We start from the raw sequence: 25,945 nt of genomic DNA on the forward strand, positions 1-25,945 counted from the left end.
ATTATTATTATGTAAGCAAACGCAATATTTCTTTCAGCTTTTTCAATTCCTCTCAACTTCCTTTCCTTTTTTCTTGTTTTTTTTTTAATTTACCTTCCTTCTTCGTTGCCATGCCTGTAAGAGAAAAATGAATATTTCCTTTTTCCAAATCTGAGGTCTGTGTTTCCTTTTGGTATCAGTTCCTGTCAAGTTGATATTCTCATTTTATTTTATGCTTTTGATTTCGGTTATTGCTTTTTCTAATCTTCGATATGACTCTCAACATGCAGTTAGGCTAAGTACATGTGTTTGCTGCTCGAAATTGAGTCTCCATTTTGCACTGCACCCTACCTGTTTGATAAAAGGCCTCTAACTATTTTTATGAAAAAAAATTCGATTTGCTTCAATTTCTGGTTATCGCTGACCATTCATTAGTATTGTAATGGTCAACCTAAATTCATTAGTAATGTAATGGTCAACTTAAATTCATTATAAGGTTGTTGTTTAACGTTGCAAGTTCTTTATTTTTTTTTTTTTGAACTACCTGCTTCTGAATTGTGACCAGAGACGAATCAGGAGCTTTTTATTCTTCACTTTATTTTGTTTTTCCTCAGTAAGTAGGTGTATGTGAAGCCATTTCGTTTCACTGTATGGATTTTTTTATCATACTTCTAATAGACCAGTTTCTTGGTATGCTATGCATCAGGTAGAGTTTGTTGGTTGATCTTCATTGTTTGCTTGAGATGCATAGATTTAGTAAGCATCCAAACAAATTATCTACTGGATGGTGTATACTAGCAAGAAGGTTCGATTCAAGTGGACCCACAAGTGATATTTCCGATGTATCCAAAAAGATATGTAAAATCATGATGTCCTCACCAGCAGTAACTCTTCATACTGCCCTTGACCAAAATGGTATCAGGGTTTCACCAGAAATAGTTGAGGACGTCCTTAGGAGATTTGAGAATGCTGGTATGGTAGCATATCGGTTCTTTGAGTGGGCAGAGAAGCAGCTGCATTATACACACAGTGTTAGGGCTTACCATACCATGATAGAGTCTCTGGCTAAGATAAGGCAGTATCAGATCATGTGGGATCTTATCAATGCCATGAAGAGAAAGAGAATGTTAAATGTTGAGACATTTTGCATTATTATGAGAAAGTATGCGAGGGCTCAAAAGCTGGAGGAAGCTGTTTATACGTTTAATGTTATGGAGAAGTATGATGTGCCTCCAAATTTAGCAGCATTCAATGGCTTGTTTAGTGCTTTGTGCAAGTCCAAGAATGTGAGGAAAGCTCAGGAGATTTTTGATAGTTCAAAGGACCGGTTTGTCCCTGATTCAAAAACATATACTATTTTACTTGAGGGATGGGGAAAGACTCCAAATTTGCCCAAGGCGAGGGAAATTTTCAGAGAAATGGTTGACGTGGGTTGCAGCCCTGATATTGTGACTTACGGTATCATGGTAGATATTCTTTGCAAGGCTGGCAGGGTTGATGAAGCACTTGACATCGTTAAGGAAATGGACTTGACAATTTGTAAACCAACGTCTTTTATTTATAGTGTTCTGATTCATACATATGGGATAGAGAATCGGATTGAAGATGCTGTGGACACATTTCTAGGAATGGAAAAGAACGGAGTGAAGGCTGATGTGGCTGCATATAATGCTCTCATTGGTGCTTTTTGTAAAGTAAATAAGTTTAAGAATGTGTACAGGGTCTTGAATGAGATGGACTACAAGGGTATGCAACCCAATTCAAGAACCCTCAATATTATTTTGAACAACTTGATTGCCCGTGGAGAAACTGATGAGGCTTTTAGGGTGTTCCGCAGGATGATCAAGGTATGTGAGCCAGATGCAGACACATATACTATGATGATAAAGATGTTTTGTGAAAGGAATGAGTTGGAAATGGCTCTTAAGGTGTGGAAGTACATGAAGAAAAAACATTTCGTTCCAAGCATGCATACTTTTTCAGTGCTTATAAATGGACTATGCGAAGAGGGTGATGTTTCTCATGCTTGTGTCATGTTAGAAGATATGATTGAAAAGGGAATTCGGCCTTCGGGTGTGACGTTCGGAAGGCTAAGACATCTGCTGATAAAAGAAGGACGAGAAGATGTACTTGAATTTCTTCAACAGAAAATAAATGTGCTAATCAAGGAGCCTTTGTGGGATTGACAAACATGCTCAATCATAAAAGGTAATCTGTTGTGTTAATCAAGCACTAAGCAGATTGTTCATTGATATTGCATAATGTTTAAATGCAAAAATCAACGATGGCGTCAATTTTTATCCTCAAATTCATGTAACATAGGGGACAATTATCAATAAAATCACATTGAAGTTATGTTGTTACATGTTTCTCTTCGGCCAAATCTTTAACTCAAAAGGAAAAACGAGTTGGGTTGGGCAGCCATTGTTAAGGAGCTGCAGCAACCCTATTTCAGGCGCACCATTAGCAGGCCCATTTTGATTTTACTTGTGTACTCATTTAACCGAAACATGGATATATCCTCCATGCGTAGATTTGGAATATTTATAGTTAGATGGAAACCACTTGGAACACTTGTATCACATATTTTTCAAGTACCGTCTTAGCCTCATGATTCTAAACTGACTGCTCCATTCCAAAAGCCTGCTCTGAATTCATAAGGTTTCTATAGCATGATAGTCTTGCTCATGATTCATCCTGGTAGGTTACCATGCAGAAAAACATAAACTCAGAAGGACACTTTTTCCAGAAGCAAAAATATTATAACAAAATTTCACTACTCTTTTCTCTTAAGAAGACATAATAATAAGTTTTATCTAGCATCTTCTGAGTAACTACATCTATCTAATAAATCTCACAAACACTTGAGCAAACATGATGAGGATAAAACTTAAAGATTCACAGGTCTTTATATCTTAAAGTAATGAAGACACTCCCTTAGTGCCTTCTTGCTTTAGACTCTGTTATTGAAAGTTTCATCCCAGAAAGCTTGTTGACCTCATAAAGCAGTCCCACTGAGAATAAGAAACTGCATCAAAATACAAAAGGTTGAATATGGCCATTAGCTTACATTTGCAAGACATTCAATATCAGTATTAAACATACTAATTATATGATTCCTCCTGAACTTTGTGATGCTGATTATTGTAATAAATGGTCCACATGGTGATCGTGATGCAATTAAATCTGCCCTCCAATCTAAATGTAAGTGTTTTGGTTCCAGAATCTCCTTATTGGATTCCATAATAATAAACTACTTGTCAAGACACACTAACATAGGCTAAACTAGTTTTCTGCTCACACTAACATAGGCTAAGCTGCTTGTGAGCTCACACTGACATTATTCATGCCTAAATTAAAGAATATGCTAACCAAGCTAGTTCAGGAACATGGAAGTTCACATTTCTTTCAATATTTCAACTCTTTTGCATAGCAACCCAAAGAAAAAGGTTTCAAAATCACTGGTCCAACTCCACTGCAAATCACTGTCCATGAAAGATATAACCTCCTACTTTTGTAAAGAGAATGAACCTTTTCATTGAAGGATCAGGAAAAATGGGTCCGGACTGCCAACAGAGTCTCTGACACAAATATTCAGGTCAATCCAATAGGTATTTCCTATAAATGTTCAATGACGAACACATGAGGCCTCATTTCTAAACTAACGAAGTAGCTGTGTTAATATTAAAGGGTTTAAACCAGGACATCTAATTGTGTGATGGAACCAGGACCCTAATTGTGTGATGGATATCTACTCTGGTACTGCAATGGGTAAGACCACCGAATTCATTAGGGTTTAAGTATTTTTACGCACACGCAAGTATGCAAAATGAAACTGAAAATCATCTTCACAGTTAAAATTACCATGTAGTGATGCAAACACGATGTACAGTACTAGCTGCAATTAGGGCCACAACTTCTGCTGATACAACTGCCATAAAAGAGGAACAAAACATTCAGAAAATACACAAACATAAAACAACAGTGTCTCTTTAGTGCTTGTCAACATTAACTGAAAGAAAATTCAGGTATCTGATGTGCCACTGTATTTTTAAATTTACCCAAGTTAATGTTGCACAAGCAAAGAAGCCATCCAAAATACCAAATAAATGGGAGGTGAGAACAACTGATGACTGCACCCTGATCCCCAACCCCATTCCTATCACTTCCCAATACTTCCGGCATGCAGCCATGTACTAAAGAGAAGAGCTTAATTTGCCAATGTCCTAACCAAGGTAATTAACAACAACAATTTCCCAGCTGTTCAAATAAGGTATCAATATTGTTTTCTTAGATTGCATCTGTTTCCTAGCAGATGATAGTAACCTTTTTGTGCTCCATCAACTATGGGAGCACTTGGCGTTGCTGTTGTAAGAAGTGTTTTTTTCTTTTTAAAAAAAATATTATGTTTTTCAAATTTGAAAACTTCTTTTTGGAAAAAGTTAAATAAGTAAGATTATAGAGAGCTGCTTACAACATGCAGATAACCAGTTTATGATGGACATCATTGCATCAATTAGTGTACTTGCTAATAGCACTTAATAAACCAAGCTCTGCAAACAAGCAGTCACAACGTGCACACAGGAAAAAGATCAATATCTGATGAATATCACGAGCACAAAAATGTAAAAGGTTGCAAAAGATATAGAGATATGTGATGGACATAAGAAACTTTCTAGTCTTATTTGTTGTAATCAATCAATAATAGCCCCATCAACCAAAAGAAAAAGATTAATCCAAGAAGGTAAACAAAAAATTCAGACAGATTGCACTTGCCTGTGCCCCACCCAGTCTTTATGCCACACGTTTCTTGAAAATTGCCAATGAACTGCAAACAGCAACCCAGCAAAAAATGTTATCATGCAAATTTTCTTATGAAGGTCATATAAAGATCAATTTATAAACCTGAGCTTTTTTTTTTGTAAAATACTGCAAACTTGAATAATGATAAGTGGACATAAGATCACGACTGATGTTTTTTGTGATTGAAACAGGAAGTGCATATATGCACTTTATACATTAAAAAAATTAATTGATCAAATTAACAGCAAGAAATAGTAGATTTGAAGACCACAAAGCAAACGCTAGATTTTTATGAAAAAGCAGAAAGTTAGAAACTATGCATGCAGCATTGAGCTCAGTTGGTAAAAGAACATAAAGAAGGAAGAGAATTTGATAGTTTTACCACAAACACACAAATATAAAAAGAAAGAACAGTAGGAACAAAAAAAAAAAAAAAATTTACAAAAGGCCAACTAAAAGAATTCAACAACAAGAAAGGCATCTGGCCAATAAAAGCATGCACATTTTGATCCTCCTACATATACCATCCAAGCAGATATAGCATGAAATTATATAATATTGATTGCAAGCTAATAGTGATAAGATGAACAGGCAAAAGGTTCTCCTTAAGCTGTAAATAACAAGAAAAAAGAAAGGGCTCTGGACTCACTGTTAGCAGCACAAGAAATAAGAGAGAGCTAATGAAGCCTCCAAGAATGGTAAATAACTCTGTTGATGCTAATTTCCCACGGTACATCTCTTGAAGTGAAAGAATCACGGTGAACATAAGACCAGAATATAGCATGGAGCTTCCTGGCCCTGCCATTATCTTCATTTTGCATTACAAAAAGAAAAAAACAAAAAGACAATAGTATCAGATGTATAGTCAAATATCAGAATACAATATACTAATACAATGAAATTGGTTAAAGCAACCAACTTTCAGTTCAGTGCAATCAAAACCAAAATAAAAGAAAAAAAGAAACCGACTAGATCTTGACGTAGGACAATAAAAAAACAACAAAATTATGAGCAGATCATGTTTGGTGAGGAAGATTAGAAGATTCAGATCAATGATACAGATCGAAATTATGAGAAAATTTTAACTTTCCTTCTTTTACATAGAAACCCCAACCTCTACACAAAGAAATCTGAAGATATACCTTTAGGCTTAGAGACACGATTCGGATCCTTCCTAAGAAGCTTATGCGTCCTCCTCGAGCTTCTAGTCTAAATACTAGAAACCGTATTATAAAAGTGGAACTGGACTAGGTAACTCCACCGAAACGTTGTCGTTTCAATGTCTAGTTGTAATTTTCTTTTTGAGACGTTTGGTTTTTATTTTATTTTTAATTAGTCAGCGTCGGGCTTTTGCACTGATTAAAAACGATGTCGTGGGTGACAAACTAGAAAGCAAGAAATAAGCTTGCTGGCGATCACTGATCATTCATTAAACTGGAAATGGAGTGGGCGGAATGTCCGGTGTGCTTACAGAATTACGACGGAGAGTACGCAATTCCGCGAGTACTGACGTGCGGACACACAACCTGCGAGTCATGTCTTAAAAGCCTTCCTCAAAAGTATCCTCAAACAATTCGCTGTCCTGCTTGTGTTCAGCTTGTCAAGTTCCCATCTTTAGGCCCATCTTCTCTCCCCAAAAACATCGACCTCCTCAGGTTAATCCCCACTAACCATAAAAAAAAACAACCCATTAATCACTCCAGGAGTTCTGATCATCAGGTTGATTCTGCGTCTTTTCTATGGTCTGATGACTTTTTTGTTACATGGAAGAATTGGGTTCTTGAAAAGGATGCTGTTTTAGTTGATGAGAGTGAAAAGGATTGTGGCGTTTTGAAGGATGGAAATAAGAAGTTGAGACTTTTTAAGGTTGCTGATGGTTTGTTGGATGTTAATGGAAGTGGGTTTATTTTTAAGCTGAGTTATGCTTCTAGGATTATGAATTGTTTATATGGGTTGGGAAATGTGGTGAGAGAGGAATTGAGTTTGATTTTAGGAATTTGTTTGGAACATTATAGGATTGGTAAATTTTATGGCTTTTGGTGTGATTCGCAAAATGGTTTTTTGTATTTAGTTTGTGAGAGATTTAATGTGGGTGTTATGGACCATTCTGGTTGTTCTAAAAATGGATCAAGTAAAGATGGTTTGGCTAGTTTCGCTGTTACGGGTATGGAAATTTGTGAAGCGATAATTGGTTTGCATTTGGAAGGGTTATTTATGGGTTGCCTAAGTCTTACTTGCTTTGAATTGGATGACTTTGGACATGTATATTTAAGTTTGGGTGAGGTTTTGTTGACGTCAAGGAAGGTTCATGAGAGTGTCATGGCAGCTCGTTCTGGTAGCAGACGGATTGGTGATATAGAGATGGGAATACTGGTAACTGAACTTTTTAAAAGAGAAGTCTTTGTAAGTCCAGAAATGCTATTTGAGATATTTAAGAAAGAAAGCATAGAGGTAAAATGCGGTAGTAGCTTTAGTTATTCAGCTGTGTATAGCTCGGATATTTGGTCGCTGGCTTGTACTTTTGTTAGACTTTTAATTGGGAAACAGTTTGTTGAAGAGCTAGTTGATTATGTGGATTATTCTGTTTCAAAAGTAAGTGAAGAGAACATTTTGGATTGTTCAGGGCTTTACATGGGTTTGATAGAAAGGATAAGTTGTTTATTAAAAAATAAATTAGGTGAACAATTTGAATCATTGCAGCAAATTCTATGCAGATGTTTGAATTTTTATCCAGGCAGTCGGCCACCTTTGATTGATGTTTGGAAATGTATTAGGGAGCTAATTATTAAGCCTGAGTTTGATACTATGCTCAGATTGAATAAGGCTACTGATGAGAAGATTAAGAGGCATTTCTTGGTTCTTAGCGAATTGGCCCGGGTGCACATTAAAGCTTCAGAAATGCATGTTAAGGATGAGGTGGAGGGACCAGTAAACAACAGTGAAGAAAATGTAGAACAATTTGAGGGCAGGATGGTTGATAAAGATTTAGTTAAGGGCCTTGTGCAAGGAAATGTCAAATTAAAAGATTTGCAGGGTCATCTTGATTGTGTTACAGGATTAGCCATTGGAGGTGTAAAATTCTCACCTAGTGCTCTTAGATTGCAATAGTATGCTTTCTCAGTTAGATACTATCCATTGATCCATTCTACTGCATTCTGCACACTAATTAGTTTGGTTTGTCTTCAATAGCCACCGCTGCTACTTTAGGACCTTCTCTTTCTTATGATTATTGTTAGTTAAATTTTCATACATGAGTTATCCTGTCAATTGTTTCAAACCACGTCTGAAAATGCAAGCTTATAGCTTGTTATTAACGTGAAAGATCACCAAGATGTGCATATTAAATGACATGGGATGGGTGCTTTTCTCTGATGTTGGCTTATCTTTATACTTTTTTGTAGGATGAGCCTCAGCAAGATGTTCCTACTTGTATTTCTTGTGCTGTATTTCTCTTTTTGAACTGAATTTCTTGTGCTGTATCAGTGAACCATTTGAATGTTTAAGTAGCCATATGGTTTGTCAGATGTCTCATTTAGATGTTTATCCTGCAGGAGGGTTTTTGTTTAGCTCCTCATTTGATAAATCAGTTCGAGTCTGGTCTTTGCAGGTAAACATCAAATAGGCAATAAAAAAAGTTTATCCCAGTTTCTTTTCCTTAAGCTTCTTTTCTGCAAATTTTCCTGCAGGATTTATCCCCTTTACATACCTTTAAAGGTCATGAGCATAAAGTCATGGCTGTAATCTACGTTGATGAAGAGCAGCCATTATGCATAAGTGGTGACGCTGGAGGTGGCATATTTCTCTGGAGCATTAATCACCCTCTGAGGCAAGAATCATTAAAGAATTGGTACGAGCAAAAAGATTGGAGATATAGTGGTATTCATGCCTTGACCACAGCAGGAAATGGGTATCTTTATACTGGGAGTGGAGATAGGTCAGTTAAAGCATGGTCACTGCGGGTAATGTCTTGAACTATCTGATTCACTGATTATACTTCATCTCATACATGCATTATCTTAAATATATTATTCATTTATTTATTTTCTCTAGGATGGGATCCTATCATGCACTATGGATGGTCATAAATCTGTAGTTTCCTCATTAGCAGCAAGTGACGGGGTTCTGTATAGCGGGAGTTGGGATGGGACCATCCGACTGTGGAGTCTAACTGATCATAGTCTTTTGACAGTGTTAGGTGAAGACATGCCGGGAACTATGACCTCTGTGTTGTCCCTTAGTGTTTGCCAGAATATACTTGTTGCAGCACATGAAAATGGACATATAAAGGTTGTTTTTTTCTCTGAACCTGTTGAATTCCTTTTGTTTACATGGCCAAGTGGACGCCAAATAATTTATGATTGAAATTTACTCGCTGCATGAATTTGCACTGATTTTAGGCTTCAAATTAGTTAGGTCATGATATGTAGTATAATTATACCATCATTTAGTGAAAGAAATAAGTGAAATCATATGCCGATACTCAAATTGATGTCAGGCTAGATTTTAAATCCTTACTGTATCCCTTGGGCATCTGTTGGATGCAAGTTCAATTTGATCAAAAAAGAGAATGATGCCACTGTAAGCATCCTTGAATAACTTGGTGTAGTTTAAATGAAGACTTGTTTTCAATTTTTGGGAAAAAGACCTTCAAGCACTTGCTAGTTCACCTATGAAATGATAAATTTCAGTTCTTTTTTCTTTGACTTTTTTGATAGCCTTTCTTTTTCAAGCACAAAAGTCAATATTAATTGCTACTTCTTTGCCTTTAGGAAAATTCATCAATGAAGTTATTTTCCATCTTCAGGTATGGAGGAATGATAAGTTTATGATATCCATTCAACTTCATAATGGTGCCATTTTTGCTACTGGTATGGAGGGGAAATATCTGTTTACCGGAGGTTGGGACAAAACTGTCTATGTACTGGTACATGGCTACTTATATTCATTTGTTCTTTGCATTGTTTCAGGAGTTTGACGAGCTGATATCTGGTGTTAGTCACCTATTTTGCATTTTTAATATAAATCACAAAACCATCTGGAAATTTGTCTCAGCTTCTTTTAAAAATTAAACTTTGGCAAATTGATTTTATTTTGTCTTGTCTGGACTCTTCTCTGAGAGTTTTATCTCCTTCATCTTCGTACAACCTGATCAATTTAGAATTGATGATAGGAATTATCAGGAGATGAATTTCAAGTAGAAACCGAATCCATTGGATCAATCCCAGGTGGTGCTGTCATAACATGTTTGCTATACCAGCAAGGAAAGCTTTTTGTTGGCCATGGCGATAGGATTATCAAGGTATATCTCTTCTGCTCTACAGGCATTCTTTCACATGACTTATCAGAAGTGAATTTCTTTTGTATAAACTAAACCTTGTTCTCAAGGATAATATTCTTTTTTAAATATCCTTTCTGAAGCCTTTTTTTTTTCTTGAATAAATTATGGTAAACTTGTAAAATACGCAACTCGGTCTTTGCTCCACATTTAGTTGTGGTAGTAATACCTTAATACATGGCCATTACACAGCCTCGACATAAAGGGTATTTCTTTGAATTCTTGGGTTTTAAACTGCCAATCAAAAAAGTTTGTGGTATTATAATCTTATGCAAACTGAATCAGTTAAACTTGATTGTATGGCACTAGGTATACTTCTATGGAGAGTGATCCAGCCAGGTAACCAGCACCCTCTCTCTCTCTCTCTCTCTCCCTCTGGAATGATGTTTGCTCAACCCAAACTTTATAGCTTTGTTAAGCGAGGTGCTCTTAGTTTGGAAATAGTGTGAAATCAATTGATTCTGATTTCGCAGAGAAGGTTATTTCCACTGGCAATCAAACTCGCAGTTTAGAGTATGTGTTTGATATTATCATACCCCTGTTAAAAGTTTCTGGTGGTTTCGCTGCAGGATATCAGACGCTCGACTTCCTAAAAGGAAATGCAAACTCTGTTACCTGTTAGATAGGGGATTATATACTTGAAAGCTAATAGTTTCTCACCACAGTTTCTGTTGTAGACAGTATTGCATGAAAAATGCAGATGTACATAGATACAAACCACATTTGTATAGTAATATATTGTTAGTGATCCTTATATATGCAAATTCTAATGTTTTGTCTCTGCCCTTGAAATCTTTTGAGTTGGGCATAGGTACCTGAGCTTTTCTGAATGTAATCATAATTTCTTTTCTTCTCTTTTCCCCTTCTTTACTCTTTAACTTGTGAAACACTTAAAAGTGTGTCATTGGCATTGCTCATTTCCTTAGAGGAGAGTGTACTTGGGAGACTGAAATGGGCATATTACATTTTAATTAAAATTAAAAACATAACCTTGACTTTGAAGCCATTATTGATTTTCAGGAGAAACTGTTTCAAAAATTAGAATCCCTCCAATAATGAGATAACTAACTAACTATAACATTCAAGTCCAAATAAATAATAGTTAGTGATTTGGCATGTTAAGAATTGTACGGAAATACTAAGCACTTGTAATGTTGGAGTTGGAAAGAAACTGCTAGGTTTGTTTTCAGAAAAAGAATTGATCTTTCATAAATTCTTTGGGTGTCCAATACATCAAAGAAAAATTAGTCAATAAAAGTCATTTTTCTTATAAAAAAAAGAACTAAGTCATTTTCAAAGCAAATAATTTCTTATTTTAAAGAAGTAAATCACTTTTCAAATTTATACATACTTATAATATGTAAAATAATTTATATACAAAATATTTGGATACTATATTGAATCATATATTAATTATGTATAATATACATTTTCTCAATTTAAATTTTAGTAATTTAATCATTTTAACATTTTAATTTAGTCAATTTTAATAAAAATAAATATTTTATTTTATAACCTCTTAAATATTTTAATTTTTAATTTAATTTAATAAGATACTTAGATTTTAATATTTAAATATTTATACGTACTAAATATAAATCTATTAAATAAAGTTACATATCAGAAATATTAAAATATCATAAAAGAAATAACTGACATGTAATAGTATCCATTTGGTTTCTTGACTATCAACTAGCCCTTGTATGACTTCCAACCATAACTGCCTACTTTTATAATTAGTTATATTATTAAAACATTTAATAACTTTTAAATAAGTAAATAATATTTTTTTAAACACTCCAATATATATATATATATTCCAACTAAAAAAATGTATCCTTAATTCCCAATGAAGAGAAAAAAAAAGAATCTAATATGTATATCTTCTCAAATTCCATAAATCTATTGTCTTTCCCCTCCAAGGATTTGATAGTGCAAAATTTTACTTGGGTTTTTTTTTTTCCTTAAAAGAATTTCCTTTCATTTCTTAAATACTAAATGTATATGTATACTTTAAAATTTATATAAATTAATTAATTAATTTTTTTATTTATAAAAAGTTTAACGGGTTGTGGACTACACAACAAATAGTAGTAATCTCCTTACATTTGTTATAAAAATGAAATCTCACCTAATATAGAGGTAGAGTTTGAACTCAAGATCTCCAGCTCCTAAAAGTAATTACTTTTGCCACTCGAGTTAACTTCAAGAATAATCAATTAATTATTTTACTTTTTAATTTAAATTAATATATACCTAAATTTATATTTTTAATATTTAAATTAATCTAATGTATACATATACTTAGACCTGTTTATGGGCCTGGATACCCGCCCGGCCCACACTCCTCGGGCCGGGCTTGGACAACAATTTTTGTGAATAAGCCCGGCTCGGCCCGAACCCGAAAAAAGCCCGTAGTCTTTGGGCCAGACTTGATATTTATATAAAAACTCAAGTCCGGCCCGGCCTGAGGTCTAATTTAGTTAAAAAAAAAAAAATGTCATACCTATGACTCAAACCCACACCCTTTAGTTTATAATTAAGTATTATAAATCACTTAACTACCTATTATTCCTATTTATAATTTCCATATTATTATTAATATCAAACTCTAAACAACCTCGTTGTACATTGCAGAACCGGGTCAAACCCGGCCCGAACCCGCCCAGGCTCGACCTCTTTATACAGGTTTAACAATTGGCCGAACTAGGCTGGGCCGGACCGGACTTTCCAAAAAATTTCAGCCTCGGACTTGGGTTTAGAGATATTAAAAAATTATCTGGCCTGGACAGACTCGAGTTTATCCAAAATCAAGTCAGGTCCGGACAGGCCCGGCCCATGAACAGGTCTACATATACCTAAAGACTTTATTGATAAAATTGAGACACCTTTATGCAATACATCAGATATATTAAGGACATACAAGAAAAAGTTTAGATATCTTGTTAGATTCCATTGAAAAAAGTCAAGTTGAGAGAATAAATATGCACTTGGTCTCTCTTAAATAAAAGTTTCAAATAAACTGAAATAAATTTATTCTGTTTTCACTTTCACTTCTTTACTAATAATTTGCTTTTCATTTTCTTCTCACAATCTTTGCTGTTTCTCTTGACTAATGTACACTATTAGATTGCCAAAGCAAAGAATTAGAAGGCACCGCGCTTGACGTGGTGACTGGTTTGCAGAGCTAAACAACTACAATTTTATGCACACCAAGCACCAGGGGACTTTGCTTGCTTTACATTAAAAAACAGCGCGCAAACTCGTATAGCAAAAGAAAACAAACAATTACCTGATGGCGATAGCTCCTTCTGTTTTAGAAACCTCTTTTTTGGTTCCAAAACCACCTACTATTAAACACTCCACTCTCTACTACACCAAATTCATATACTCTCTCCCTTTCTATTCGAAACACTTTTATCCTTCTTTATCTTTGTCTCAACGACATTGTTCCAGCAGTACAGTTGTCAGTGCCTCTCTGAAGGTACTTTTTTCTGCACATTATGTGCTTGATGAAATGCTTATGTGGATTGGTTTGACCTTTTTTTTATGGTTGTTTTGTATTTTTAGGAGAATTTAGCTAGTTTGACGAAAAGGGTGAGTGATTTTTCGAGTCTAAACTACTGGGTTGTAAGGGATTATTATCGGTTAGTTGAGTCAGTTAATGCTTTTGAGCCACAAATTCAGAGACTTTCCGATGACCAGGTATGTGGCTTTTTAGGCTCAATTTGTTTGCATTAAGCTGGCTTCTTAAAGTTGGTATTTTTGTGTTCTTTTGGATAATGGACTGTGTTTGTCTATTTTAGTTGAGTGCTAAAACTGTTGAGTTCAAAAGAAGATTAAAACAAGGAGAGACTTTAGCTGATATTCAAGCTGGTTTGGACCTAACAGACTATTCTAATTTTATTTTGAATCTTTTAATTGATGAATTCTTGAGAATATGATGTGAGAGTTACCACATGCTTCATTCTTCAGAGGCCTTTGCTGTTGTTCGTGAAGCTGCAAGAAGGAAACTTGGAATGCGCCATTTTGATGTGCAGGTTCTTCTCATTCTTTGTCTCTTTCTATTATTTTTATTCATCTGCATAAGCATTTGGGTGCTTATATCCAAATGCTTATATCCACATACCATATGAGGGAATTCTATTGCAGAGCGTGCTATATTATTTGAATTATTTCAATAAATTGATTTATGCTGCAAATTGTAATGATAGATAATTGGTGGAGCAGTGCTTCATGATGGATCAATTGCTGAGATGAAAACAGGGGAGGGAAAAACATTGGTTTCGACATTGGCTGCATATCTTAATGCACTAACTGGTGAAGGTGTTCATGGTATGTTGCTTATTCTTAATTGTTGAAAGATGCCATTTCTTTCACAAATTTGCCTGGATATGCCTAAAAATCTTGCTAATATTACTGTATTAGGTTTGATAATGATGGACATGTGAAGATATGATTGAGTTCTTGATTGATTAAATCTTATACCACAACCATGTATTAAGTAAAAAACAAAAGTTTGTGCAGGTTTGCATGTCCCCCCTTTCCTTCTTCCTTTTACCTTCTCATATTTCTAGGGAAGCCATTTCCTTTCAGGAAGCTCACTGTGAGTTTGCTGTCTTAAGCTGATTATGTTACTGGATAGCATCTAAGGTTTGTCTCATCTGATGTGGTTGCATGGAAGTCATAAGTGTGAAATTTAGGTGCAATACTTCTATAGTCTTATTGGGTGCACCGATGATGCATGCAATTGTCCTTGCATTGCAATATTGCCTAAGAACTCAAGAATAAAAGCTTATTTTGCATTATCAGAGATTGAAAAAAGTTTAAATCGATGAGCTTTCTTGAAACTTGTATTTTCTTTTCCATTAATCCGTAGTTGAACTGGCCTGTTTAGATCATGGTATTTAAAAAGTAGATCTAGAGAGAAATTGTTTTGTTCAAGATGCTTATTTTCTGGAAAAGGACTGGTTGATTTGGTTCCTCCTGTAAAGAAGTGCCATGTGGTTTGTATTATTCAAAATTTGAAAATATTGATGAAGCATAAATCTTGGGAGCCATAATGTCTAAATGTCCTTCGAATGGCACTAGACCTCTTTGATCAATATTGACATATATCTGAGGCAGGGTTAGTTGAATCAGTTGCTTCCCTTATTTAGATCTGATGATGGTTTTCTCCTTGGCAGTTGTCACTGTGAATGATTACCTGGCTCATCGAGATGCTGATTGGATGGGTCGTGTTCATCGTTTTTTAGGTCTCTCAGTTGGTCTTATTCAGGTAAATTCATGGAGTATGCATGAACTTGTGCCCTAAAATTGGTTCAACAACTTATTAGGAAACATTTATTCCTTGGATGTGCAGAAGGGGATGACTGCTAAAGAAAGGAGATCCAATTACAGATGTGACATAACATACACCAATAATTCAGTAAGTCACATATGTTTTTTGCTGTACGTTAATGCATATAACTGATTTTGCCTTTGTTTTGTTGGGTTAATTGTAGTTGCTTTAGTCGCTTGAAGTTTTGCTCGAAGTTATCTTAAGCTGAATGTTGAGTAATGCTTTCCTCGACATTTTTTCTTCTTTCTGATGAAATATTGAGTGTGATGCTCTTAGGAACTTGGTTTTGATTATCTACGAGATAATCTTGCTGGAAATAGTGAACAACTTGTGATGAGATGGTATGCTTCAAGACGGACTCAAAGTTCATCACTCATTTTGGCTTCTTTACTCTTTTGTGAACTTGTAATATTGATGTGAATGAACAGGCCAAAGCCATTTCATTTTGCAATAGTTGATGAAGTTGATTCAGTTCTCATAGATGAAGGGAGAAATCCATTGTTGATAAGTGGTGAGGTAATATAAGTTTTGCACTTTAAGAAATAGTAATTATACTTTGATCTTTACATTACCAGTGTAGTAACAGCTTAACATTTCATATCAGTGACAGGAAATCTTTATGATTGAAGAAATAACTTGTTAATAAGACACTGCCTCTTCTGTTTTCCTTATGCTAGGCTAACAAAGATGCTGCAAGATATCCAGTTGCTGCTAAAGTGGCTGAACTACTTGTTCGTGGCCTTGTGAGTTTAGTCTGCCTCCTTGCTGATATTTTACTTTGTATCCATTTATGTCCATGGTTATTTTTAAGTTGACCATAATTCATATTTAAGTTTTACATATTAATTCCAATTTACAGCACTACAATGTAGAGCTTAAAGATAATTCGGTGGAGTTGACTGAGGAAGGAATAGCACTTTCTGAAATGGCTCTTGAAACAAATGACTTATGGGATGAGAATGATCCCTGGGCTAGGTGAATTTTTCTTTTTATATCTCTCAGGCACTCTGTTAGCCCTTTTCATCATTGATGGAAGTGTAAAGGGCATCATAACCTAGGTTTTCCTCCTAAAGAATACTGCTTTCTTCAGGTGTATTTTATTGTATTTACGAAATACATACTTCAGCTTTTGAGAAAAGTTTATTTGAGCTATTTTGTAGCATCTTTCTTTTGCGTATATCATTATTAATAAATATATATGGCATTCAGGTGCCAAAATTTTTGTCTGAATAATTTAATCTATCCTCTTAACTAAGGAATGTGCATACCAGGTCAATAGTACTTTATTTCCACTTTCACTTTATTTGCCAGCAAAATGTTGCAGATTTGTGATGAATGCTCTGAAAGCTAAAGAGTTCTATCGGCAAGATGTTCAGTACATTGTTAGAAATGGGAAGGCTCTCATAATAAATGAGGTATTTCAGTGTCATGTGATATCTACTATTAAAGTATTTTCTATGTGCTGCAGAAAGTTACTTCAAGTGTTTAAGACACAAGTTCAAGTTTAAAAAACATATGACATTTTATGCAGTTGACGGGAAGAGTCGAAGAGAAAAGAAGATGGTCTGAGGGAATTCACCAGGCCGTAGAGGCTAAAGAAGGTCTGAAGATTCAGGCAAGTTGATGAATGAATATTATTTCCTGAAGTTTATTATGCAACAATTACACTAATCATTAGTTCTGTATATCCAATCTAAAATAATGATCTTGCCACCAGGCTGATTCAGTTGTTGTGGCACAAATTACATACCAATCACTGTTTAAGCTCTACCCAAAGCTGTCTGGAATGACTGGGACTGCAAAAACTGAAGTAAGGATGATGATCAGGGTTTTGCATTGTATTTAACATTCTCATACAATATGGCTGTTTATGTTATTAGTTGTTTATGCAAATCTCATGCCAAGTTTTCATTATATTATTGCAGGAAAAGGAATTTTTGAAAATGTTCCAGATGCCAGTTATTGAAGTGCCTACTAATTTACCAAATATCCGTAAAGATTTAACCATACAAGCTTTTGCGGTAGGGCATTTAAAGTTCAGTTTCTGTCTGATATATCAAGTGATCCAGATTTTTTGATTGTATTTTTGTGGACTTGATTAGACCGCTCGTGGAAAATGGGAGTACGTCCGTCAAGAAATTGAATGCATGTTTAGACAAGGCCGTCCTGTTTTAGTTGGGACCACCAGGTGAATCTCTCAATTTTTTTTTTCTTTTCCTTTGTTTTTACCCTGTTTCTGATAGGATTTGAATGCAAAATATCTACACTTCCTGTTGGTGTCACTGTTATTCTATTATGTTTATACTGGTAATTGTTGTGATGATATACAATAATTTAAAAATCTTTCTCAAAGTATAGTGAGATTATTTTCAGTTTGCTGCTATATTGCTATCATTAGAGATGTATAACCTATCATTGGGACTTTGCCTATGATTTTAAGCTATTAGGTTAAGTAGTTACTTAATATGGCAACTAAACCTCCGTCTTCAATTGGTCTGGTTTTCTGTAGATGTTCAGGCCAAGTGGATTTCCACATGAAATATAGCTGCAATGCCCTATTCCCGATAGTAGTTCTGTTGTAGCAAAGACTTATTTTGAAAATATTGGATCTTTTGTTATTTTGCGTAATTGGAGAATATTCTCGCATTATACCCTCTAAGCTGAATTGGTTTCTTTTCACATATCTCTGTTGATAGAGAAATAATTGTGGATGAGTTTTCATTTACGTGTTAATGCATAATAACTCTTTAATAGTAGATTTATTCTATTAATGTTAAGAATCAAGCAGATTAATGACCGCCCTTCTCTTCTCCTTGCAGTGTTGAGAATTCTGAATATCTGTCAGACTTGCTTAAGCAGTGGAAAATTCCTCACAATGTTCTGAATGCAAGACCCAAGGTTGACTAAAATCTTACCCGTAATGATACATAGTTTTCTATATTAGATATTTATAAATTGTTTCCAGTATAATGTTTTTACCATTTTTCTTGTTTATGTTCCCCATCAGTATGCTGCAAGGGAAGCTGAAATTATTGCCCAAGCAGGGAGAAAGTATGCCATTACTATCTCTACAAATATGGCTGGCAGAGGCACTGATATAATTTTGGGGGGAAACCCAAAAGTATGTATTCTTGCTAGTTGATTTAGTTTCTAATGTGTTCTTGCTAATTGATTTATTTTCTACTCTATGTTCTTTTGTTAAATAATTTCCTGGACTCTTTTTTCAGAAACCTTATGAAATTTGGACAATGAACTGTATTTCTTGTTTTATCTTCACTGCTGTTAATTTTTTATTTCTTCCTTGGAGTATTCCTTTGATACTCAGGATCAAACTACTTCTACCTTCTCTGATCAAAATACTGACAGATGCTTGCCAAAGAAATTGTAGAGGACAGCTTGCTTTCTTTTCTAACGCGAGAAGCTCCTGATGCTGAAGCTGATGGAGAAACAATTTCAGAAAAGGTGCTTTCCTGTAGCTACTATAGGTATTAGACCAGTTTTTGCAAACTTTGAGCAATCTCTTCTGCTGTAGGTAATGTCAAAGATAAAGGTTGGATCAACATCATTAGCTCTGCTAGCAAAGACTGCACTAATGGGTTTGTGACACTACCTGAAAACTGTTGAACTTTTGAAATAATACCCGTCAGTGTTGTGACATATGCTATATAGTCTACTAACTTTATTTTCATTTTGAATGTCAATTGCCCAGCTAAATATGTTGGCAAAAGTGAGGGTAAGAGCTGGACATATCAGGAGGCAAGATTGATGATCTCGGACTCTCTGGAAATGAGTCAGGCAATGGATGTGAATCAGCTTCAGAAGGCTGCTAATGAGCAGTCCGAAATGTACCCACTTGGCCCAACTATAGCACTTACTTATCTATCAGTACTGAAGGAGTGTGAAGTGCACTGTTTCAATGAAGGGTCTGAAGTGAAGAGGCTTGGAGGGCTCCACGTGATTGGAACGTCATTACACGAGTCTCGGAGAATAGATAACCAGGTGAGTCATTAACAGTTTCAATGGAACCAAGTTCTATAAATTCAAGGCATCATCGTTCTAGCATATTGGAATACCTTTCTGGCTTTTCGGTAGAATATTGCTCAGAATGAGCCCAGTGAGTATTTCCAAAATATCCACAGAATTTGCTTTGTCCTAAGTGCTGTGTGATATTCTTAAAAATGTAGTTCTTGGGCATGAATTGATAATTTTGTTTCACAAAAACTAAAATGTGAAATCTATTTCTGTTGCATTTGGCTGTTTTATTAATTTGGTTCTTGTAACTGATCTATGGAGTGACAACTGAAAACACTGTCGGTTGTAGATAAAGGTGAGTATGTTGTGGAACTATTGATTGATTATAACCATCATTATCATCATATGATAGTAGGTAGCATACAAATTTTGCTCTTGCAATATGATTGGATTGCAGAAGCCTTTCTTTGGCAGACCTGAGCTTCTCACATTGCGGAATTCTCATTTGGTCAGAATTTATGTTATTTTCAATAGTATAGTCATCTTATGATTTGCTATGTTGTCCGAGCATTTTCAGTTTTGGAATGGATAAGAATTCTATCATTTGATTAACACACTGGTTACTTAGGTCCAAACTGATTTACATTATAACAGAAGGCTTGAACATTGGTTCAGTGCTTCTGCTTGGAAGTAACACAATAACAAAAATAATGTCAATCTTGATGATCTAGAACAAAATTTCGTATTAGATTATTTATCTATTTGTTTTCCTTTTTATTCTGCCTTCCCCCCCTAAAAAACAGCTTCGTGGAAGAGCAGGAAGGCAAGGGGATCCTGGATCTACACGATTTATTGTGAGGTAGTATATTCTATTCCATTCTATGATTTTTCCCCATTGTTTTTCTTTTTCTAGTTGACAATTTGATTTAAATTGATTAATTAATAACAAAGTAATGGCTTCCTGATATGATAAAACAAAAATTCTGGTAAACAAGTGTAGCTCAGGGAAACCATCTATTGATGCATGTTTTGCATTGCATAAAATCTTTCTTTGACATGATGGCCTGCCTTCTAGGAGTCAAGAAGGCCATCTTCAAACTGATATGAAATTTTATAAAAAAAATTAAAATTAGAAGAAGGAAGAAGAAGAAGGAAAAAAAAAAACCGTGCAGCACACCCAAACTTTTATTCAACTTCTACTACTGAAGTTAACTACTGAAATTTTATAGTTTTGTCACTTAATGACCCAAATCTCTTAGGGCTCTCTCCCATAGAAGCACTTTCAGTTGGATGGAACTGATTTACCATAGTTCCTGTGTAATTCAAGCCCATCTTGCGTTTTATCCATCCAGTGAAGTCATATTGAATTCAGTGTTGAATGTGAGCTGTTCAGAGGAATAATGGAGCAAATTAAAGAGGAAAAGGAGAAGACAAATTTAAGAATCATGAATCACAAAGAGTAGATACGATAGGGACCTTTTTGTTTGGTGCTAATCAATAAAGTAAAATGAAAACTGGGTATCAGTTTAAGTGATGGTCAGAGTGCCTACTGGGTATTGATTGAGATAGGAAAAGGACCAAGTAAAATATTGTCTCCCAATCATTGGTTAGTTTGCTGAAAGGCTATATTGGTAGAAAACTTATGGGCTGGGAGACAATATTTTATGTATTATTTCATCCTATTAATATTTTTTGTTAATCTCTTTTAAAAGGAGAACATAGTTGGAATGTTTCCTAAGAAAATTAGATTGCAAAATCTGTTTATTTTCAAGTTTGATGATGTCTAATTTCTGAAAGAATGTAAGTTTTGATCTGGAATGATAAGGCAAATTAGATAACTCCTGCTCTATAATTTATGAGACAGTTTGCAGGACGAAATGTTTCAAAAGTTCAATTTTGATACTGAGTGGGCTGTGAAACTTATCTCAAGGATTAGTAATGATGAGGATATACCAATTGAGGGTGATGTAATTGTAAAACAGGTAATTGTTTCTCTCATGTGCATAGCCATGCATCAATTTATTGTTTTCTAATTCATTTATCATTGTGTCTGTCTTATTAACAACTTGACTTTCATGACTTCTTAGCTTTTAGCACTACAAATCAATGCCGAAAAGTACTTCTTTGGCATAAGAAAGAGCCTGGTTGAGTTTGATGAAGTATTAGAGGTATGCTTGTAAGAATAATGGTAATCCAGTTTTTGCTTTTTGCTCCTGTCACCGACATAATCACTTGATTGAACGGATTTAGTTTCCCACCTGCCTAATAGCTCCTATATTAGGTTCACTTTGAAGATCTTCCCATCTCCCTAATAAACATATTCTTGATACAACAGATTTTTTAAACTATTTTAATCTCTTATTTGGTGAAGTACATATGTTTGAATTTATGAATCACTTAAACAATTTGCTGTTAAATCATTGAACTTTTAAGTCCCATCAGAAATCATCTATTAGAGCTATTTGCTGAATTCCATTGTATCAGGTACAAAGGAAACATGTTTATGATGTTAGGCAGTTGATTTTAACTGGTGATGAGGAAAGTTGTTCTCAACACATATCACAGTGAGTCTGCACTTACCTTTTCTGTTTGTACTCTGTCAACAACACCATTTATCTATTTATCCTAGCCTATTTTGTAACTCTAATTTGCTTGTTTCCTTTTGCAAAGCAGTGTCCCCCTTTTCTGTTGGTTCATAAAAGTGTATTATTTTCTGAACAACATGATAGCATTTTAAATTCACCTGCTGTTATTCATAAATCCAGGGTAACAATCCTTGATTGGGATTTGAAATATCTAGTATTTGCTTAATTAGATCTGTGATCAGGCAGGACATACAGAATATTATCACCTGAAAAATTAAAATATATAAGAAAAGTGTATGAAAACTTCAAAATTATGATTTGTTTAAGTTGCTACATCCCCTTCAAAAAGAAGTTGCTATATCTGGTTTCTCTATATTTCTGATGTTGGTAACTTCTGCAAAAAGTTATAGGATTGTGTAGTTTTTCATCATATTTTGCACAAAGTTCTGTAATCTACCTTTGAACTTGTTTATTGGCATAATAAACTCCTCCTTAGGTACATGCAGGCGGTAGTAGATGAAATTGTCTTTGGCAATGCTGATCCCTCGAAGGTACATACCCTAGACAAAAATCGTGTACATGCACTTATAATTTCTTTTACTTATCGCATTAATTTTCATTGATAGCATCCAAGGATCTGGAGTTTGGATAAGCTCTTGAGGGAGTTTGTCATTATTGGGGGCAACCTTGTGGATGGTTAGTTTGCCTCAGATTCTAAGTTGGCTCTGCAATACATTTCTTCCTATTTTGTTACTTATCATACTCTTTATTTCTGCTATATTTGGAAATAAAATTTATTTAAAAAGAAATCTCTTCTAGACTCATTTGCAGGCATCACTGGGGAAGCGTTGTTGGAATCTCTTCTACAATTTCATGAATTGAGCTCTGTGAATATCGATGACTTTTACCTTCCAAACTTGCCAAAGCCTCCACATGCTTTTCGAGGAATCCGCAGAAAGTGTTATTCGTTAAAGCGTTGGCTTACCATTTGCTCTGACGAATTTACTAAGTCGGTGCAATCATAATGATCCAAGCAAATTCAATACACTTTTGATTTATGTGCTATATCAATATTTTGAGTTTATAATTCCTTGACTTGTCTAATATAGGAATGGAGGATACCGGATAGCTACTAATCTTCTACGCAAGTACCTTGGAGATTTTCTAATTGCTTCATATTGGGATGCTGTACGAGAGTCTGGTTATGATGATGCATACATCAAGGAAATTGAGGTGAGCTCCTATTTTAGGTGCTTCTTTCACGTGGACCTGAAAGTCCATTTTCTGGAGATAGTTTTCTGCATGAGACAGCTTAAATACATGCCGTTTACTAATAATCTAGAAAAAAGCTTCTTTTTCTTTTTTCTGAAGTCTGAAGAACCTTTTCAAGATATTTTCTGGAATAAAAAGTCAAAACCCTATATGAAAAGAGGGAAAAAAGTATGGGGACAGTTTTCTATTTTTTTAATTTCAGGAAAGAAAAAGGGTTTCTGGGTATGAAAACTAGAATATACTTTTCCAGGTGAACTGGGGTGAACAAAATAAGTTGTCCATGCAAAATGTTTTCCACAATTATATTCTTTTGGCAAAACAAATTGTTTTTGGTTATATTGGTTGTAGCATTGAAAATCAACTGAAATTTTTTTTCAGCATTTGTTGTACAGTGATAATAGTAATCTTTCTACTGAATATATTATCTATTCAATATACATTTTGAAATTTGTCATTCATCTACAAAGAGGAGATATAGTGATCATAATAATAAGAGTTAGCTTATCTCATAAATAGTGTTAATTGATTGTAATTAATAGTGTTATTATTAATTGTAACTTTATATAATAGTGATAATAATAAAAGGTAGCAACACTAATTATCTAGTTAAAGTAATTAATCGACATTATTTAACTGTCGTTTTATAATAATATGTTATCGTTATTTTCATTATATAATAATTTTTTTATCAATATATTTTTACTAATATGATATATGATTTTATTGTATAATTACAACTTGAAAGTATTAGAACAAGTATAAAACAAGTGTATGTTTTCCATTGACTTAGTTTCTGTTAGTGCCCGAAACACTGGAAAATATGGTGACGTTTCCAGAGGAATTTTTTCCATGAACCAAATGGAACCTAGACATATTATGGAAGAACTTTTTTGGTATCATAAATGCTGAAAATGTTCTTCTGGATTTCTTCTTTTCACTAATCTTTTGCTCTTAGAAGAAATGTTAAGAGTTCTTTTCACTAATCCCTTTCTTTTTTAACCTAATTAAAATGCAGAGGGCAGTTCTTCTGAAGACTTTAGACTGTTTCTGGAGGGATCATCTTATAAACATGAATAGGCTCAGTTCCGCGGTATATGATTTGTTGCTTTAGCTCTCTTCGGCCTTCCAATATATAGGCATGAACTTACATGGAATATATTGCAGGTAAATGTAAGAAGTTTCGGGCACAGGAATCCTCTTGAAGAATACAAAATTGATGGGTGTCGATTTTTCATTTCAATGCTGAGTGCAACTCGAAGGCTAACTGTTGAGACCCTTCTGCAGTATTGGTCATCTCCTATGGAGTCCCAGGAACTCTTTGTATCTTAAGTGCTGATCGTTCATCATGTTGAAGGTGCGTTTGCCTCTTCCAGATGGCAGTGCCTGTTTAGAAGAAGGTGATTTAAACTGTGCTAATGCAGGACTAGTAACCACAATCAGTTTGGGGAAAGAGAAGATGGAGAAAGGTCAGGGTGAAAAAGGGAACGGAGCTGTGGGAAAAAGAAGAAGAGCATAGGCGACGAAGACAACCACAAAACTTGGAATAAGAAAAAGCCCCAAGACCAAGAAGTTAAGTCCTTAAAAGGGGAAAACCTCTATATTATGAACCAGTACCATTATATCGTAACAATGAAGAGAAAGATCACAGATGAATGCAGGAAAAGAGGAAGAAGAAGGCAGGAGGATTTAGAGGTAGAGAGAAAAACCAGAGAGACAACTATTAATGAGAATGAATTCCACACAATGCACGTGTAACTGCTATGTGTAGATTATAATTGAGAGACATTTTTAGCCACTGGCGGAGCTTCACTTGAATATTTAGTGGGGTCAAACTTAATGTTGTACAAGAATTTTCAATTGGAAAAATTAAATGAAACACCATATATAATTTTACGTTAATTAAGTCCAAACAAAAAAATCATTGACAAAAACAACTTATAAATTCACCGTTGATTCAATCAGCCTAAAGATTTGCTAATATATTAGATAAAAAAATTTATATAATTAAAAAAAAAAAAAAAAGCAATTAAATCAGTATTATTGTATCAATTGTTGTTGAAAAAGAAATAACACAGCAATACAAGTGTATTGTACATATCAAAGTCTCAATAATAACTGAGTAGCAAAACATCCATAAAAAAATAGAACGATTTTACTTCTTATAAATCATTAGAAAAATTCAAAAAGAAAAAAAGAAAGACTTTTAAAAGTAACAAAGAAAACCCCAAAGTTCTCACGCTTTTTAGCTCCTTGGCCACCATTTTTATTTTATTTTATAATATCAGCAGTGTCCCATTGTTCGTACCCTTATACACGAAGTTTGTTGTTATGTAGTTAGGCAATTAATATTAATATCTTTTAAAGCCTTTAGGAGGCATATGGCCCCGCATATCCCATTCTTCAACCTTAGCAGTTGTGTTGCCACATTTAACAGTTCAATAGCAGGTCAAAAGAAATTCTTCTTTCCCTTGCAACACACTTTTACACTTGTAATCAACAGCTTAATCTGTTGTCATCCAATATGGATCCCACCCTCTTTATCCCCTCCCAACTCCAAGGATTATTAATTTCCATGGAGTTCGAAAGTCTTCCAACTCCACTTGCTTTATTTATAAAGTATTTCTCTTTTCTTTTTTAATTTGTCACTTTAGTTGGTAG

At 34.6% G+C, this 25,945-nt stretch overlaps 3 protein-coding genes across 8 annotated transcripts; 2 read left to right on the forward strand and 1 right to left on the reverse strand.

The window, feature by feature from the left end:
- LOC8270987 (pentatricopeptide repeat-containing protein At1g77360, mitochondrial) lies at nt 1-2,342 on the forward strand. Its single transcript, XM_002520271.4, has 2 exons — nt 1-155; nt 686-2,342. The coding sequence occupies exon 2, from the start codon at nt 723-725 to the stop codon at nt 2,163-2,165; it is 1,443 nt and encodes a 480-aa protein (XP_002520317.2). The 5' UTR covers nt 1-155; nt 686-722; the 3' UTR covers nt 2,166-2,342.
- Nucleotides 2,343-2,719: 377 nt separating this feature from the next.
- Nucleotides 2,720-6,072, reverse strand: LOC8270986 (protein KRTCAP2 homolog). Its single transcript, XM_002520270.4, has 5 exons — nt 5,925-6,072; nt 5,432-5,590; nt 4,756-4,807; nt 3,844-3,910; nt 2,720-3,007 (listed from the first exon to the last, which is right to left on the reverse strand). Exons 2-5 carry the CDS (start codon nt 5,585-5,587, stop codon nt 2,917-2,919), a joined length of 366 nt encoding a protein of 121 aa, XP_002520316.2. The 5' UTR covers nt 5,588-5,590; nt 5,925-6,072; the 3' UTR covers nt 2,720-2,916.
- Nucleotides 6,073-6,080: 8 nt separating this feature from the next.
- On the forward strand, nt 6,081-25,186 carry LOC8270985 (protein translocase subunit SECA2, chloroplastic). Of its 6 annotated transcripts, XM_015719891.3 has the most exons (36): nt 6,081-7,852; nt 8,334-8,389; nt 8,469-8,741; nt 8,833-9,069; nt 9,587-9,706; nt 9,953-10,081; nt 13,688-13,822; nt 13,924-13,993; nt 14,093-14,157; nt 14,332-14,452; nt 15,304-15,395; nt 15,480-15,545; nt 15,735-15,799; nt 15,887-15,974; nt 16,136-16,201; nt 16,318-16,433; nt 16,783-16,873; nt 16,990-17,073; nt 17,176-17,268; nt 17,384-17,479; nt 17,561-17,646; nt 18,278-18,356; nt 18,466-18,579; nt 18,825-18,920; nt 18,991-19,054; nt 19,168-19,457; nt 20,234-20,289; nt 21,295-21,412; nt 21,518-21,598; nt 21,915-21,994; nt 22,512-22,566; nt 22,642-22,711; nt 22,835-23,024; nt 23,125-23,248; nt 24,303-24,377; nt 24,452-25,186. In XM_015719891.3, exons 1-36 carry the CDS (start codon nt 6,223-6,225, stop codon nt 24,614-24,616), a joined length of 5,436 nt encoding a protein of 1,811 aa, XP_015575377.2. In that variant the 5' UTR covers nt 6,081-6,222; the 3' UTR covers nt 24,617-25,186. The 6 variants fall into 6 exon arrangements, 4 of the variants coding, with proteins under 4 accessions (XP_015575377.2, XP_025013314.2, XP_025013313.2 ...); XM_015719888.3 differs by lacking the exons at nt 6,081-7,852; nt 8,334-8,389; nt 8,469-8,741; ... (1 more) ...; nt 9,587-9,706; nt 9,953-10,081 and adding an exon at nt 13,078-13,601; XM_025157546.2 differs by lacking the exons at nt 13,688-13,822; nt 13,924-13,993; nt 14,093-14,157; ... (25 more) ...; nt 24,303-24,377; nt 24,452-25,186 and adding exons at nt 10,427-10,456; nt 10,687-10,973.
- The last annotated feature ends 759 nt before the right edge of the window (nt 25,187-25,945 follow it).

The sequence above is a fragment of the Ricinus communis genome, chromosome 2 (genome assembly GCF_019578655.1).
Source record: "Ricinus communis isolate WT05 ecotype wild-type chromosome 2, ASM1957865v1, whole genome shotgun sequence".
NCBI lineage: Eukaryota > Viridiplantae > Streptophyta > Magnoliopsida > Malpighiales > Euphorbiaceae > Ricinus > Ricinus communis.

Bases quoted from the DNA above. Each gene is read 5' to 3' on its own strand.
- LOC8270987 (XM_002520271.4), top strand. From the start codon at position 723: ATGCATAGATTTAGTAAGCATCCAAACAAATTATCTACTGGATGGTGT.
- LOC8270986 (XM_002520270.4), bottom strand. From the start codon at position 5,587: ATGGCAGGGCCAGGAAGCTCCATGCTATATTCTGGTCTTATGTTCACC. The intron at 4,808-5,431 runs GTGAGTCCAGAG...TGCTGTTTGCAG, and splicing joins TATTTCTTGTGCTGCTAACA to TTCATTGGCAATTTTCAAGA. The intron at 3,911-4,755 runs GCAAGTGCAATC...CTTTTATGGCAG, and splicing joins AAAGACTGGGTGGGGCACAG to TTGTATCAGCAGAAGTTGTG.
- LOC8270985 (XM_015719891.3), top strand. From the start codon at position 6,223: ATGGAGTGGGCGGAATGTCCGGTGTGCTTACAGAATTACGACGGAGAG. The intron at 16,202-16,317 runs GTGAGTTTAGTC...TCCAATTTACAG, and splicing joins AACTACTTGTTCGTGGCCTT to CACTACAATGTAGAGCTTAA. The intron at 17,074-17,175 runs GCAAGTTGATGA...TCTTGCCACCAG, and splicing joins AAGAAGGTCTGAAGATTCAG to GCTGATTCAGTTGTTGTGGC.